The sequence below is a fragment of the Aquarana catesbeiana genome, linkage group LG04, assembly GCF_042186555.1.
Source record: "Aquarana catesbeiana isolate 2022-GZ linkage group LG04, ASM4218655v1, whole genome shotgun sequence".
Taxonomy (NCBI): Eukaryota; Metazoa; Chordata; class Amphibia; order Anura; family Ranidae; genus Aquarana; species Aquarana catesbeiana.
The window spans coordinates 14,494,941-14,512,861 of NC_133327.1; the positions used below are offsets into that span (position 1 = coordinate 14,494,941).

Consider the following 17,921-nt stretch of genomic DNA (forward strand, 5'->3'; position numbering starts at 1 on the left):
AACTTTGCCGCAGGTGCTTGGCTTTCTCCCCTCATTGCTGGCTGACCCTGGGAGTACCAAATGTGGTGACTACTTGTAAGCTGCACCGGGAGGGACTTTGTTCTCCGCTTTGGGTTACCCTGCTCTGTCAGCCTGTGGGTTTGCCTGATAGTCCTCGTATATAATTTTTCGGCTGGGAGATCCCTTTTCTGTATACCCATAGGTAATGTATCGAGACGGCCATATATATATATAGTTTTGGCGCTTGTATAACCGTTTGTGCATTCTTTCCATTTGAGATGCTAAATGTATTTTTGTTGCAGCAAACTCGGCCTCTGAAGAAGACTCCAACCAAAATGGGTCGAAATGCGTCTTTCTAGACATGCTTGCCATGTAATGCTGTGTACATATTTTCATGTTGCACATTTTGCACTTGGGGTATACACCCCCTTTGCTGAACTCATATTTTAACTTTAATGATCAATTTTTGTACGCTAATAAATTTTATTAATACAATACTTTCTTTTTGAATTTTTGCTTATATTATTTTGCTGCCCAAAAACCCCACCCTTTGGGGGAACCTCCCCCATATCACTGGGTTTACGATGTTTCAGTTTATGAATGGAGAGGAGCTGCTGTCTCCTGTCCATTCATCTTCAGTGCAGCTGAGGCTGCAGAGAAAGGGACTGGGGAATCTGTGTCCTCAGTCCCTTTCCCCGTCTCAAAGGGGAGATGTCAGGGGTCTGTTTAGACTCCTGATATCTCACCAAAGCCCCCCTACCCCCCCCCCCCCCAACAAGGCTGATAAAAAAAGAAATAAAAGAATTATAATAAATATTTAAAGGTTGAATTGTAAAAATAATAAAAAAAATAAAAATAAAAAAACACTGATGCCGTCCACTCCTTCCCCCCCACCCCCCCAAAAAAAAGGCATTCTAAAACGAATAAAACAAAAAAAATATAAATTGTAAAAAATAAATAAAATAAAAACCTACTAACACAGTCCACGCCTCATCAGAGCCACCTATCAGTGCTGCATATTGGTGCCACTGTCACATGACATTAAAAAAAAGTATCGGTAATGGCGAGTACTTGGAAAAAGTATAGGTACTTGTACTCGGTCTAAAAAAAAGTGGTATTTGTGCAACCCTAGTTTTAGGCGATTGCAGTACCAATATATACATTGACTTTAGTGGACTTTATATTTTATAGTGTTAATCTTTTAATATATAATATATAATTTTTTTTTTTTCAATTCTCTTTTCTTTAAAGGAAAGTCCGCGGTGAAGCAAAGAAGTGCCGCAAGGTTTATGGGATCGAACACCGGGACCAGTGGTGCACCGCCTGCCGGTGGAAAAAGGCCTGTCAGAGGTTCCTGGACTGACAGGCTGAGCACACACATCTGCTTAGAGGTGGAAAAGCTTCAGTATCTAAAGGGCTCATGGAGTCCACATGGAGTATCTCTAAGAGAAGGGTGGTGACTAAAGACTGTTTTGACTTGTAAATTCCAAAAAAACCTGTACAACATTGTATGTTTTTGCCAGATTTTTTTTTTTTTTTTTTTAAAGCTCTCCATTTTGTTTTTAAGACTGTAGGGGTCTCCTTTTTTTTTTTTTTTTTTTTTTTTCCCCTTCTTTTTTTTTTTCCTTTTTTTTTTTCCTTTTTTTTTTTTTTTTTGCTAAATGGACGTGCAGGGACCAAAATGTCTGAACTTCTTCTTTTATCGATCCCTTCTGTCACTACAGTTTTTCATAAAGAAATATCAAGATACCCGTCCGCTTGTAATATAGTGTCTGCCTCACCCAATCTGCTTGTAAAATGTCCTGAACATGCTACGGTATTTGTGCTTTTGTTTAATTTTTTTTTTTTTTACTACTTTTTTTTTTTTTTTCTCCCTGATTCAGAAAAGTGCGCCATGATTAAGTCACCCCTGCGGTGTCAGGGGTCATTTGAAAAGCTTTTTGGGTTGCAAATGAAAACTGTACGCCAGTCATATTGTAATTTTTACATACTGGGTGCTGGGGGGGGGGGGGGGGCTTGGTTTGATTTAATTTTGGAGACAAATATTATATTTGTGGTGCTGTCCATTTGCTCAGTGAAACAAGAATTGGGCGCGGTCATGAGATTTTATGATATGACATTTCTGTGACATTAAAAAGCTGATCTTATTTTTGAAATGGCTTTTTTACAGTTGTCGTCTGTTTTCATGAAGGTGGTTCATGTACAGATTTGTAGAATCTCTCTCTACTGGCTGCCGGGGAAGCGCCATTGGCATCGTTGCTCAAAACGGCTGGGAGATGAGGTTACCAGACAAGAGATTGCATTGATTATCCTCCATTGGTCTGCACTTTCTAGCCACTTCCAGCTCCACTGGAACCCTCACACCATTCCTCTAACAAATCAGGGCTTCCAGGTATGTGGGAGCATGTTCCCTTCCCTATGTGACCTATCAGGCCTTGAATGGCCAATTACCAGGCCCAAACACTGGGCATCTGCAAGTGGGTAGATGGTGCGGACCTGGGGGTGGATCCCCGAGTGGGCATGTGGCCACTTCTTTTAAACGGAAACCTGTACCATGAGAAATACATCGGAGGTTGTTGAACTCTCGTTAAACATGCAAGTTGTTTGGTTGTCATAATGACCCATGGCCCTCATTGCCCTCAATGACCCATGGCCCTCATTGCCCTCAATGACCCATGGCCCTCATTGCCCTCACCCTTCTGTCACTGAATAGGCTCAGGCAAGCAAGACTGTTCAGGAGTTTTCCTTTCACTTTGACCTTCCTGATAGTGACTCTAAAAGTAGCTAGGGGATAGACAGCCAGGCAACTAGCATTTTGACAGAGGTGGGCAAGACAGGATCTGCATTTCTTTCAGTGCAGATCAAGTCCAGAGTAAAGTCAAAACAACCGATCTGTGTAATTCCATACCAAGGGGGTCCCAAAAACCTTAATTAGTCGGCTATATATTGGTACCCTATTTGTCTTTTCAGAGGAGGGAGATCACCCATACATGCTCCATGCTTCATTGGTAATCATGTGACTCTGGGAATCTGTAGGAATTGAATTGAAGCTGTTTTGTGTACGAAGAGCCTAACAGCATGTCCATTAGGTTTAACCTTCCAGTTAATCGAGAAGAGAGTGCCAAGAGATTACTACATTTAATTTAAAATGAATGCTCCAGCTTTGGGGCGGGGCTTAGATGGATTGAACTGTGCCTGCTTTTTTTGCCTGCAACATGGCCGGGTGAAGGGTGCAACAACCGGGAAATGCACAACCGCAAAACCTCCTTTCATTTTGACTGCACTATTTTAAAATCACTGGTAAAAATACCAACGTGTTTCAGAGTTTCAAGAACTGAACCTCACACCCAGGTTTTCCTTTAAATAAGAATTGTCTTAAAGAAGAAGTCTTACCATAGTCCTCTTCAGTCCATCAAGGGATGGATTGCGTGTAGCACTTAGTCCTGTTTTGATTTGTGTTGTAGATGTTGAGCAAGCATGGTAGACTGTGCGCCCCCCTCCCTCCATCGCTGTTTGACCATGTTGCTCAGGTGCATGCCTGAGACCAGCACCATCACTACTAATGTGTGGTTACCTGGAACACGTAATCAAAACTGACCACATGGGGTGGGAAAAAACTGAGCTTAACTCAAGCTCTGCAATAGGAACACCCACAAATCGGGCTTCTTAAGGGGTGGAGCTCACAAGCACTTATAGATAGATATGATTTTATGGAGAATTGTTCTCAAGAGATAATTTATTTAAAGATGAATCGGAGACCAGCGGGCAAAATGTTTTTTTCTTTTCCTCGTTGGCCCTGATGAAGCCCTTTTGAACCCCAAAACATGCTTAATTTTCAAATGAACTTTCTGAAAACACCTAATCTCTGATGGGTCCTTAATATAGAACAATAAATATGGGGACCATATTATCCTCTTGGCGCTCTCCTCTCTGTTCACCAAAAGACTCCCAAGTGCCTATTCATGGCCATGATCCTCTATAGTTGCTTTTTATGACGTGTTTTTTTTTTAACACCCAACTGAGATACCTATGTCAGTCCAGCGCCCTACCGCCTTGTCTCTCAAGTTTGATTTGACACAGCCCCAGCAGATTTTGTGTTTGGCATGGAGAGGTCTCATAGTTCCAAAGCCAGAAAGTACAGGTGGTACTTTGAACTTGGTCTACAGCAAAAAGGCCATTTTCACTTAGGAATCCTCTAAAAAGTGGTGCTTCTCTTTCACAGCAGCCACAAAGGGTGGCATTGGTCCGCACTTTCTAGCCATCTCCAGCTCCACTGGAACCCTCACACCATTCCTCTAACATAGCAGGGCTTCCAGGTATGGAGAAGTATGTTCCATTCCCTATGTGACCGATCAGGCCCTGAATGGCCAATTTCCCGGCCTACACACTGGACTTTGACAAGTGGGTAGAAGTGCAGGTCTGGGGGTGGATCTTTGAGTGGGCAAATGACAACATATTGACAGATGACAACTTTTTTGTAATGGAAACCTGTACCCTGAGAAATACATAGGGGGTTGTTGAACCCTTGTTGGAAATGCTAGTTGGTTGGTTGTTCTAATGACCCAAGGCCCCTCAAAGGCCCAAATGTGTCTCATGGTTCTAATGCCAGATTCTACAGCAAAAAAGGACCATTTTCATTTAGGAATCTTCTACTAAATGGTGCTCTGTTTTACAGCAGCCACAAAGGGTGGCATTACTCTTCTACTCTACCAGCTAATTTTGAGTCCACTGCCATGTCGTGGGCCCACCACTATGTACAAGGAATCTGTACTAGGTTCAGCAGGGTCCAGGATATGTTACCCTTTGAGGTGCTACGTGTCCTTCATCAGGATGTGGGGCTTGTTTGTGACTTTGTTGCAGGGCAAATGGGCGTTATTTTGGTTTTCTTCTATCATTTTGCATATTTGAGCTGCTTTTATGATCTTGGGGCAAGGAAGAAGGCAGATACAATCCAGTCACAAATATACATGAATGGCTCAGTTTTATCTCAAGAGATGGTGAGGACTTTTTTTAAAGAAAAATTAAATAGTTCAGCAGATCTTGGCACTTACCATGTGTGCTGTGTGCTTTCCTTTCTGAAGGTTGTCATTGCTTGGCATTATGTATCTGAAAATCCTCTTCTCAGTTCCCAATTTTTGGGACTACAAGGCCCTTCCTATTCTGCATGCACTAACGCAAACCCAAAGCTCATGACATCAAGATGCCCATCCCCAGTCCTCTTCAAAGGCATTTGATTGACAGTGGGCTTGCAGCTCAAATATTTTAGTCCAGAGGAAACCTTGGAAAAATTTTAGGATGTCTTGGAACCACTGCTAAAACCATTTCAGTTAAGGCAGTGGAGAAAATACCCCCTTTTAAAGTGGTGGTCAAAATGCCCCCCTACAGACATCTAAAAAGGTCATTGGTGTCATGCCACTGTCTGTCAGATGGCATTGGCCCTGAAACCATCAAATAAGAGGTCAATCAGCCACTGCTCAATGAACGCCTAACAACCTCCTGGGGAACCCAAGGGTTCCACTGAACTTTGGTTGAGAATGACTGCTCTATCGTCTCTATGATAAAGCTCAATGAACCCCTAGTGACCTCTAGAGGACCCCTAAGCTTCCACTGAACTATGGTTGAGAATGGCTGCTCTATCTTCTCTTTGATGCAGCTTACTTAACCTATAGCAGCCTCTGAAGGGAACCCTAGGGTTTCACTGAACTTTGGTTGAGAATGGCTGCTCTAATCATCTCTGTGTTCTGTTTAGATGGACCAGAGGACAATGGGACATATGGTCCTGACGAAATGCAGTCTTGTGACCTTTCTATCAGATTCCCGTGCTCACTCCCCAACCATAAGTGGCACTGAGCAATGCAGGATGAGCAGTTTCCAGTAGTAAAAAATATGCTTGAATAAATATTGGGAAAACAAAAATATTGGGGAAAGTTTCCTTGGTGGATTTGAATATAGTAAACCAAAAAATGTGGAGGGTTTAATACTACTTTAGAATATTTAGATGTTGCTTAAGCCAGCCATTACTGGTTCTCTTTTGATGCTTTTTTTCATGTATGTACAGCCATAACTTTCATTTTTGAATAGGGAAGGGGAAGGGTTAAAAACCCATATCGGATTATTTTTTTGCTATATCTTGTTGGGAAGACTACTCTTCACTTCCTGTCCTCCAGATGCAACAGAAATGATGGCTTTTACCCATAGTTGCCACTGTAACATTTGGTCCCAATGCAAGATTTCACCTTACTATTTGCTCTGCTGACAGCTGTAAAATTTTTGGATTTCCCTTATCTCAATGATCATCCAGGACAAATGGAGTTGATACATTCAGACAGCAAAAAAAACACGAGCAGGTCTAACTCTTTCCCTTTTTTTTGCACTTTAAACAGGATTTCTGGGAGCGCTGGACATCTCCTGATTGGAACCCCTCTAAGTATATTGCCTTGTGCAAAAACCTTTTTAACCAGCCATTGGAGGGCTGCCATCTGTCCTTGTTAGAGGGAAACTGTAGCTTATTTCACCGTCCCTCCTGACAGTTCTTCCAGCTGTTGAGATAAAATAAACTACGGGATAGGCCAACTAGAGCTTGTACTTTGAGGTGGGAAATCAGCCATTCCTCCTACCTAATGGGTCAAAGGACAATCACTGCTATTGCCTATTAAGGCCTATTAAACTGGCTGCCACTGTGTATATGTATAATTCAAGTTCAAAACTATTCTATACTATTAAAACCAGGTATAAAGGCTTTAAAAGGCCCTAGTTTACCTTTTAGATTACAAAGTCTTCCTTTAAAACCTTGTATTTTTGTGGTCATTGTGCAGTACCAGATTTCAGCAGCAGGTTGCACTCTAGTAGCAGCTCCTGCTAAGTGTGAAGGGGTTGCCAGATGAATAGAGGATTCCAGGTGTCCCAGAAACTTCCTCTGAACGCTGTAGGGGATTTTGGGCCACCTGGTTACATGAAAATTCAGCCCACCAAAGTTCATAACAAAGACTGCCATCATTTTTTTGGTTTATTTTTTTTTTTTTAGGATGCTTAAGCCATAACAAGTGCACTTTAAATTTAAAATTACTTTAACGCAGCACGGAAAATTAAAGGAAATGCAATCAAAAATATTGTGGCTTTTTTTACAATTCTTGTTCCCTGGCTATTAGGTGGAACATTTGAGTTAGTTTTGTCAATGAAGAGTTCCGACCTGTAACGTGATCTGATCATGTGTTGCTTAATTGTATTGGCTAATCAATACTTTAGAGTGCCCTTTTTACTGAGATATTCTTGCCCCTTCAAATTAGGACCTTATAGCTGGACTAGGAGCACAGCCATTCTCCAACAGGGTTCCGTTAAACCCTAGAGTTCCTTCAGAAGTTGCTAGGTGTTCCTTGAGAAGTGATGGATTCCCTACCATCGGATGGTGCCTGCATAAATCTGGGGCCATCGTCCCCTGGCAGAGCCAGTGCCATGGCACCAGTGGTATTTTCAGCTGTCAGTGCTGCATTCTTGACCACCGCCCTTTGACCCCCAATGAAACTGCGAATTATTTGCACTGATTACTATTTGCAGCCATTTTCCTCTCCCTGAATATGGATCTAAGGGAGCACCATTCACCAGTTCATAAGTTAGGGTCCATTCATACGGCAAAATGAGTGCAGAGAAATGCACATGCGCTGATTTGCGTTGGCTTGCTGCATTCTGTTTAACATGCACTTTTCACTTCCTGGAACATTCAAAGGGTCTATGGCATGGCAGAGGAGCCAAACTTCTGCTGGCCTGCTCTTTCCTGACATGCATTAGCTTGTGCTGAAAAAGTAGGGCTTACTTTATATTTTTTCCACCTCAAACCAGCGCATTGCAGTGCACCAGTGTGAACTACTCCCATTCACATACCTTAGTTTTTACAAGTTGCATTAGAAAAATGTGCTAAATCATCCGGTACAAATGGACCCATAAGAGTGCCCTTCTCCCATTGACCAGTGATGGTGGATCCCTGCTCTGCTGGCCTCCAGTGTTGGTGGATGCGTGCTCCGTTGGCCACCAAGGTCGGTGGACGCCTGCACCGCTGGCTGCCAAGGTTGGTGGACCTTGGTGTTCAGATGAATGTAAGAAAGCATTTCTCCACTATAGCTATAATTTACTGATCTTGCAAATATATCACAAACTGTAGATCTAATTTTTCTCAGGGGTTTCCTCAAGACCCAAATTCTTCCAAAGGTTTCCCTGGAGTAAAACGGTCAAAGGCCGCTGTAGCCTATTGTGTTAATTATTTATTTTGGTGCAGACCTCTATTTTAACCACTTTATCCCTAGTGGGTGTGCCTCCTTCCAAGACTAGGGCAGTTTTCGGGTTTTGAAGGAGAAAGTCTTCCTTTTAGATCTCTAAAGTAGTAGTGCCTCCTCGCAATCCAATGTTTCCCATTGTCCTTGGCAGACTGACACCATGAAGTTCCAGAATTCATGCTTCTACATTGCGTTTTATGGCTGCAGCTGAAACCTGAGCTTTAGATGGGTGGGGTGCAGACCTTTGACTTCACAGGACCAGCCATTTGTTTTTGTGTTGAGAAGCATTTGCCCCACACTACAGTCTTGCCGCTAGTTCCTTTAAGCCTATAAAATGAATACTTTGGATGACAGGTGCACTTTAAGGAAAATGCACCTTGGCACTCATGCTATGCTGATGCAGGGTCTATTGTGTTGTCTTTTTTTAATTTTTTTTTATTTTGATGAATGTATCTGTACATTGGCAATTGCGCTTGCCTTTTGTAGCTGGGCTTTTGAGCGTAAATAGGCCAGACGATTTAAGAAATGGCGCTGGGCGCGGCGTTGATATCAAATATCTGTGATTTGGCTATGGGCCCCTTTTTTTCGTGCTGCTTTGTGTATGGTGCCGTCTCTGGTTTATACTGGAAAAATTACCGCATGTGTTTTTGTTTTTAAGTAAATGTAGCAGTTTTGTGTTCTTTATAATGTTGCTGCTGATCTGGATAGATTGTGACTTTTTAAAGCTTTGAAGCTTTTTAAATGATGACATTTTTTTTATTACATATTTGACTTTATGACCTATAAGGACATTGGGTATATTGTGAAGAAACCGCTTAGGCCAAGGGTAAATTATTCCCAAGACTCCCGACACCTTACTATCATAGGACAATTAAGGGGAATAATCCAAAACCAAAATGCGCTGAATCATGGTCGTCTTTTTCCTGAAGATTCTAGTGGCAAGATATCTCCACTACCATTTGTCTCCTCCTCTCTGATAATGCCCCAATAAAGATTTCATGCTCTCGTATCTGAGATGCACAATTCTCTCTTTTGTGGAGGCGTTGGGGTGAAACCATTGTTTGGCTTTGTAATGACAGTAGACGTTTGGTGGAACTAGGTGCATCATACGACCATTGGAGTCTGAGATATGCACTGGATGACCAAAAGTTGGTGGAAATCTGACCATCACACCTATGTGAACTTTTTAGGCATCCCAGTCCAAAACCCATGGATGTTCTTGCAGAGTCAGCCCCGATTTGGAGGTTATTACAGCCTTGGCTCTTTTGGGAAGGCTTTCTAAAAGAGTGTGCCTTTGGCAATTTGTGCCTATTCAGCCAAAAGAGCATTTGTGAGGTCTGGTACTGATGTTGGATGAGAAGACCTGGTTCACAACTGGTGTTCCAATTCATCCCAAAGGCATTCATTCAGTAGGGTTGAGGTCAGGTACTGATGTTGAATGAAAAGACTTGCCTTACAATTCGCATCCCAATTCATCCCAAAGGTGTTTAGTAGGTTTGAGGTCCGGGTCTGATGTTGGATGAGAAGACCTGGTTGTCAGCCTGTGTTCCACTTTACCCTAAAAGTATTCAAGTAGGGTTGAGGTCAGGTACTGATGTTGGATTAGAAGACTTGGCTTTCATATGGTTTTCCAGGTCATCCTGAGGGTATTTAATAAGGCTGAGGCCAGGCCACTCCAGTTCTTCCACATCAAACTCCAACGTGGCTTGCAATAGGTCAAATTCATCCCAAAGGTGCTCAGTAGGGTTGACATGCAGGCCATTCAAGTTCCTCTACATTGAAACCTTATCCAACTATTTGGAGGAAGGCCTAAAGGTGTTCAATAGGGTTGATGTGATGGCCACTCCAGTTTCTCCTCCGTTAGGATGGTGGCCCACTTTCCTTCAGCCATATAGAAGGTGTGATGGTCAGATGTCCACAATCTTTGAGTCACATACGGTAGTATATAGGAAGATGGCACATGATTCACCAAAAAAAGTAAAATATCTGTTTTTGCCAGCCCTTAATTGTGAACCTAAGAAACCACTCAGATGACGGGTAAATTAATCCCAATAAAAGTTGTTTAAGCACCTTCCCATAATAAAACATTTGATACTTCCTTGTGTGTTTTAAATTATTTCCTTAAAAAAAGTTGCATATATTTTTTTTTTCCCCCTAATTATCGTGGGTGGAGATTTCTAAAGTAAGACACTAGTTCCACCAACACCAGCAGTTTGTATACAATGAATGGCACTCATACACGAAAAACCCAACCGTTTCGATGTAGCGGTGCTGAGTTTTACGACTTGTTTTGGTTAGCTGGCTGGTGAGGCAAAAACTTTCCTCCACTACTGGTGGGATTGGTTGGCTTTACAATCTCCCTTGGTGGAAGTTTGGGCAGCAAAGTAGGTGAATGTTGGTCGAATGTGCATGCTTTCTTAGAACTGGGCATATTTATCTAAAGGAAATAATTCTGGATGACCATCGCTTTCTCTGAAAACAGTCGCAGGATCATTTGCCAATCCCATAGTTAACGTCTTGATGGTAAAAAAAAAACAAAAAACCTGTGTGTCATTAGTAGTCTTAAACTAGAAAAGGCTAAGACCGATATAAGTCGGTGAATTTCCTGTTGTATAATTTCCTTTCCTATCTAAGGTGTGATGTTACATTTTCAAGTAAGGGTGGTAATATTTTATGGTGCTCAAATACAGGGGGATCAAAGTTTTTGTAATTGCAATAATTGTGAAACCTTCTGTGCTAAACGTATAGGAAATTCTCATTTAGAGCTCAACTCAAGTCTTCAACCGAAAATATTGACCTCTCGTCAGACGTTGGGTATTCTATAAATCTTGACTAGTGCAGAAACCATAATGCATCACTGGTTACCTCCCATGTTTATGAACATGTCAAATATAAATGAGCAAAAAAAAAAAAAAGCATGTTAACAGCATAAAATACATGGGAATTTTTATAATTACTAACAAAAAACAAAACAAAAAACATGTATATATGGTGCTAACTGGGCTCTAAATGTGTAAACTGTTGATTTTTATAGAATACTCTTAGATCTGGTCTGTTGGGATATTCTTGTCGGGAAATTTTTTTTTTTTTGAATGGGAGTTCAATTTCCCAGTTGAGGTTTCTGGAATGTTAAAAATTTGGATGTAAAACCCTAATTGTATTCCTTTTCTGGCAGCTACTTTATTTTTTTATTTTTTTTTTAATTTCCTATCCATTTATTTTTGACACAATCTTAATTTAAAAAAAAATAAAATATATAGTCTAATGCCAAACCGCTTTATAAATTGAATGTTGGGCTACATTTTGTACTAAAGTTGTTTGTGAGGTGTTTTTTCCCTTTTTTATTGTTGAAGAAAAAAAAAAAAGACCTTTTAAAGAAGTTTGAAAAAAATGTGGTATTTTTTAATAAGGCTAAAATGAAATATGGGTGTGGAAAAAAAAATAAATAAAAAGGTTCAGAAGTGTTTAATCAGACAAATCAGTTTTAGGTGGAATGAGCAGACAAAAGCTCTTGAGGTTACCAGAATTTTTCTTTGTAATTTTTGTAAATAGTACTTTTTTTTTTTTTTTCCCCCAATGGGAGCTCAGCTTTTAACCTCTTTGTCACTATAGAGCAGGGGTAGGCATGCTCGACCCTCCAACTGTGGTGAAACTACAAGTCCCATGAGACATTGCAAGACCCTGACAAGCACAGGCATGACTCCTAGAGGCAGAGGCATGATGGGAGTGGCGAGGTTGCCTACCCCTGCTATAGAGTGTTGTAGAAACTTGCTTCTTATTTTGTCATTAAAATTAATAGAAAATGCTACATTTTTCAAAATTTTTTTTTTTTTTTGGGGAGATCCTTTCTCTTTTTTTTTTAAAAGTTTAAAAACTCAGCTGTAGATAAAATGTACTTTTTTGCGTTCATCATTTACAACACCAAAATATATAGTAAAGCCATTAATGTTTTCGCTCGGATTTTCATTTTTTAGCACTTTGCACTCTTGGTAAACTTTTTTTCTTGAACTTTCCATGCAGTAAGTTCTCCAGCTCTTAGATTTGAAAAATTTAAAAACTGATTTATTTTTTTAGCGGAACTTCAGAAAGATGTTGTGAAAACCTATCCCTGCTTTAGCAGGCAGCCCTGATTGGAGGGAAGGGAATGTCACGCCTTAAAGGGGCATGGCTTGGCAAAAATGGGCTTTAGTTTTTGTACAGATATGGGGAATTCAGGGCAGAATTACTGCAGGCTTAGGTACTGTTTTTTGGATTTTTAGAATTTTTAAAATGTTGGACTGTATTGCTATGAAGCAGACTTTGGAAGTCTGGATTTATTAGGAAGACTATTAATGGGTAAAGGAAAATAAAATGCAAAAATCACAGGTTTCTTTTGGGCCCTATCAGTGTAAGCGGCACCATCAGCATTTTGTTTCATCAAATTGTATCTAAACCCCAAAACAAAAATAAAATATAAATTAAAAATAATTGCAGCTTGCCAGTCTTTGCATTGGGTGGCTGTGTTTGTTTTCTTCTCCTCCTTTTTTTTTTTTTTTTTTACCATTTTAATCCTGTTAAGAACTTCTTGTCCTAGGGTGACAACACTCATTGACTGTCCTGTGGAGGGATCTATGGTTGTCACTTTTGGTTGCTCCCCAGATTTGGACTACAAACACGCCTTGCTCCCCATCATTACATTGGGAGTGTCGTTTATAGAAGATAAAGGAAGATGACATTTGTTTGTGATTTTATGTTTAATTCACAAGAAATTGACAAGGTTACAGCATTTCTGCATCGGACAGGAAATTTTATACTGGATCCAAATAATTAAAGAATGAATTGGGACTTTTGAGATGCCTTGAGAATACACAAACAAGTATATAATTTTTTATCTTTTTTCTTAAAGTGTTTTATTCATTCCATTTTTTTATATAAGCAAATTAAAATTTAATAAATATATCAATAATAAAGCATTCTTACATCTACAAATAGTGATTATGTAACTGGCTGAGATAACCTAAATTAACTAATCCACTTAACAGTTAACTAGCTTAATTTAAATTAATTTAATTTGTGTTTTATTAATACAGTTTAAAATCATTATATAAGCAAATAAAAATAATATACATACCGTAATTTATACAGCATTCTCACTTCTACACATAGTGACTTAACTGTTAACTAATTTATATTAAGTTAGTTAACTTTTAATTTAATATTTTATTAACACAGTTTAAAAGTGTGATATAAGCAAATTAAAAGTAATAAACATATCAACAATACAGCATTCTTACATCAACACATAGTGACTGTAAGTGGTTGGATTATTCTAAACTAACCATTCAACTTAATTAACAGTTAACCAACTTAATTTTAAATTGGTCAACTTTTAATAAAATTCACGTTTTATTAATATCCTTTAAAAGCATGATATAAGCAAATTAAAATTAATAAACATATCAAAATACATATTATTTTTACAGCATTCTCACTTCTACATATATACGGACTAGGTAAGTGGTTGAATCAACCTATATTACTGTGGGTATTATTCTTATGTATATTTATATGTTTATTAATTTTTAGTTTTGCTATAATAATTTAAATCCTCACTGTATCTCAAGCTCGTGAGCGCTTATAATCCAAAAATGTGTGTTGTTTTTTTTTTTTTTTTTTAAATATGCTTGTTGCCAATGTTACGTTGCTTATATCAAGTATTTAATCCCGTTTTTATCATTAAAATACCAAAAAAAACAAATATACATATACTGGTTTGTATAATCTCATGGCACCATGAAAGTTCCAATTATTTAATTGGATTTGCAGAAAATGTTCTTAGACTGAAAAAAAACAAATATACTGGTTTGTGTAATCTCATGGCACCATGAAAGTCCCAATTATTTAATAATGTATTTGCAGAAAATGTTCTTAGACTGAAAAGAGAAAACAAATGCATCTACCATATCAAAGGACTGGCGAACCGCAATTTATTACTTTTTTTTTTTTGTTCTTGGGTTTAAATCGCTTTTAAATATCCCGGAACGCTTTCGTACCTTGCTCCAAATTTCAGCAGGAACCGTGCTGCTCTTGCAGCACGCAAGTTCTGGTTTGAGACTGCTAATCCTAATTCATATTGTATATAACCAATACATCTGCCGATCCTTTTTTTTTATTTTTTTTTGTTTTTTACAGCTAGTCATTTATCAACTGTTTGGCAAATTAAGGATTCAAGGTTTCCTGAATCTCTGGTCTTTTTTTCTTTTGTGCTTCAGTACAAGCTAATTTCAAACACTAACGGTGTACAAAAAAAAATGGTCATTCTTTTTTTTTTTTTTTTTTTTTTATTTGTTTTTTTCTTGTAGAATAACACAAAGAAGGCAATTGTTAATTTGTAAAATGATTATGTTGTATATTGTGCATGTTCGTAACATTGACTTTTTATTATTTCCCTTTACTGTTCTGCTGGTTTTTAAGCTGTCTTCCAAGTATTATTTCTATTGTAATACAAGAAACAAATGTGAACTCCTATGTTTATACAGCTGCGATATGAAATATATTTTATAAATAATAGAATGTGTCGCTTTTTATTTTTTTTTTTTGCTTGTTTTATAAAACTGGCCTTGTGGGGAAATGGTAGTAAATAAGTTGCCACGCTCTACCCAGGTGTGAATTGGATAGGTGAAGAGGATTGGTGCTACAGTTGGGGTTCCCGTAAGCCTGACACATAAATTCTGTAACGTAAGCTGGCATAGACCACGGGACTGTACGAAGAACTTTTATTGTAAAACATCACAAATGCAGTCCTCGTACGCATTTCTCTTGTGAAACGCGTACAGGGACTGCACTTGTGATGTTTTACTCTGTTTTGCAATTAAAAAAAAAAATTTGTACCCTCCGTGGTTGAGTGCCAGCTCACTTTACAGAATTGTGGGGAAATGAGGACAATGAATGACTAATTTAACCCCTTCCTGTCCATGCTATAGCTGAAAATCTGCTCCAGCGCAGGCTTAATTTGCCAGGAGGGGCATACATGGACATACTCTCGTGATCACACTGCCTGTGCACCCCCTGCGATCCTTCGGTCTCAGCTGATCACAGATCGGGGTAAAAGGCCAATCACAGCAGCCCTTTACCATGTGATCAGCTGTGTCCAATGACAGCTGATCACGGAAAGAAACACAAGCTGGTTCTCTGCTTTTCTTTCCTCGCGCTGACAGAGAAATAGAGACGATAACCGACTTGTGTTAAAGGGACATCTACACTGATAATCAGTGCAGTCCCAACAGTGCCCACCAGTGCTGCCAATTAGTGCTGCCTCATTGGTACCCATTAGTGCAGCCTCATCAGTGCATCGTCATCAGTGCCCATCAGTGCATCCCCATTAGTGCAGCCCTATCAGTGCCAATTAGTGCCACCTCATCAGTGCTTCCCCATTGGTGCCGTCTCATCAGTGCCCATTGGTGTCGCCCCATCAGTGCCCATTAGTGCCGCCTCATCAGTGCCTCCTCATTAGTGCCTATCTGCGCATCCCCATTAGTGTGGCCTCGTCAGTGCATGCCCATTGGTGCCACCTCATCAGTGCATCCCCATTAGTGCCACCTCATCAGTGCCCATCAGCGCATTCCCGTTAGTGCGGCCCCGCCAGTGCCCATTAGTGCGGCCTCGTCGGTGCCCATTAGTGCGGCCTCGTCGGTGCCCATTAGTGCGGCCTCGTCGGTGCCCATTAGTGCGGCCTCGTCGGTGCCCATTAGTGCGGCCTCGTCGGTGCCCATTAGTGCGGCCTCGTCGGTGCCCATTAGTGCGGCCTCGTCGGTGCCCATTAGTGCGGCCTCGTCGGTGCCCATTAGTGCGGCCTCGTCGGTGCCCATTAGTGCGGCCTCGTCGGTGCCCATTAGTGCGGCCTCGTCGGTGCCCATTAGTGCGGCCTCGTCAGTGCCCATTAGTGCGGTCTCTTCAGTGCCCATCAGTGAAGGAAAAAAATTACTGGTTTGTAAAATTTTATAACAAACTATGAAAAATCAAAACAGGAAATATAATAACCCCACGCTACTACATGCACTCAATAAAAAATCTAAATAGAAAAAAACATTTTCTTAACCGAAAGCTGCCCCCCAACTGTGTTATCACTACATTGTGTATAGAAATTTATCCAAATAATAGTGAAGCGCTTTCAGCTTAATTACTTATAAAGCGGCATGTGCAATAAATAGAGAATCAATCAAATAATAAATCCATAAAATCATATGAACAAGCGTGTTAAATCAAATATAATACATCTCATAATTGTGGACAAATGTCAAAAATCTGTATTTCGTGGATAAATGTGTAGTCCATAAATAAGTCCCATACACCACTGTTTCTCAACCGGTGGTATGCGCACCAAGGCAGGGGGGGTACGCCGCCCAGAGCTCTGGTGGGCACTGCACTGATGAGGCTGCATTTTGTGGACACTGCACTGGTAGGCTTCATGTGCGTGCGTGTGTCTGCAAGTGTGTTAAATTAGAACTCTGGTTGTGTTTGTGTGTCTGCCAGTGTGTTCATTTTGGATTGTTTGTGTGTGTGTGTTCTACCAGTGTGTTAATTTGGGATTATGTGTGTATCGCTGAGTGTGTTATTGTGGGGTTATGTGCGTCTGCCAGTGTGTTAATTTGGGATTTTTTGGGTATTTGTGTGTCTGCAAGTGTTAGTTTGGGATTGTGTGTGTGTGTGTGTGTGTGTGTGTGTGTATATGTGTGTATATATGTGTATATATGTATATGTGTGTATGTATGTATGTATGTATATATATATATATATATATATATATATATATATATATATATATATATATATATATATATATATATATATATATATATATATATATATATATATATATATGTATGTATATATATATGTATATATATATATATGTATGTATATATATATATATATATGTATATATATATATATATGTATATATATATATATATATATATATATATATATATATATATATATATATATATATATATATATATATATATGTATATATATGTATGTATATATATGTATATGTATATATGTATATATATATATATATATATATATATATATATAATATTCTCTATCCTCTCTATCTCTATCTCCACACATACAAAAACCATCACAAACACATACTGACATTACACACACACAATAGAAATTACTTTTTTGAGACAGGAAAATCTTTTAGACCTGCAGGGGTACTTCACCGTAAAAGGTTGAGAAACACGGTGCAATCACTCTATGGAGATCCAAAAATTATCCTTCCATCCGTGTGCTTTCTTCACATAAAGAACACACCACCGCAGTGCCTTTCACCACCCCTTCAGGGTATCGCCTCACCTGGTACTGTGGACCCCAGGGTATAAGAGGGGTCACAAGCGCATTTTAATATGGTTCAGAGGTTTATCCACTCCAGACGTTGAACCTCGGGTAGCAGTCTCTCAGAGACAGGTGTAGATCAGCCAGAAAAGGAAAGCACAGAGATCCGATAGTGCAGACCGTTTTAAAAGGTTTATTGCAAAAAAGAATTATTGCACTTACATGTATACTGTAACAAACAGGCATATCGTTGACTGGCAAAAACCGTTCTCAAAGATGGCGTCTTGATCCCGCCTAGCGTGATGATGTCACTGCCCACCTGACGCGTTG

General features: G+C 39.6%; 1 protein-coding gene across 1 annotated transcript in view; it reads left to right on the forward strand.

The window, feature by feature from the left end:
• ZNF395 (zinc finger protein 395) overlaps positions 1-14,819 on the forward strand; it is a 55,910-nt gene extending 41,091 nt beyond the window's left edge. The window contains exon 10 of the mRNA XM_073624858.1: positions 1,252-14,819. Within this exon, the coding sequence (XP_073480959.1) occupies positions 1,252-1,363 (112 nt within the window). The 3' untranslated portion in view covers positions 1,364-14,819. The remainder of the gene's footprint in view (positions 1-1,251) is intronic.
• The last annotated feature ends 3,102 nt before the right edge of the window (positions 14,820-17,921 follow it).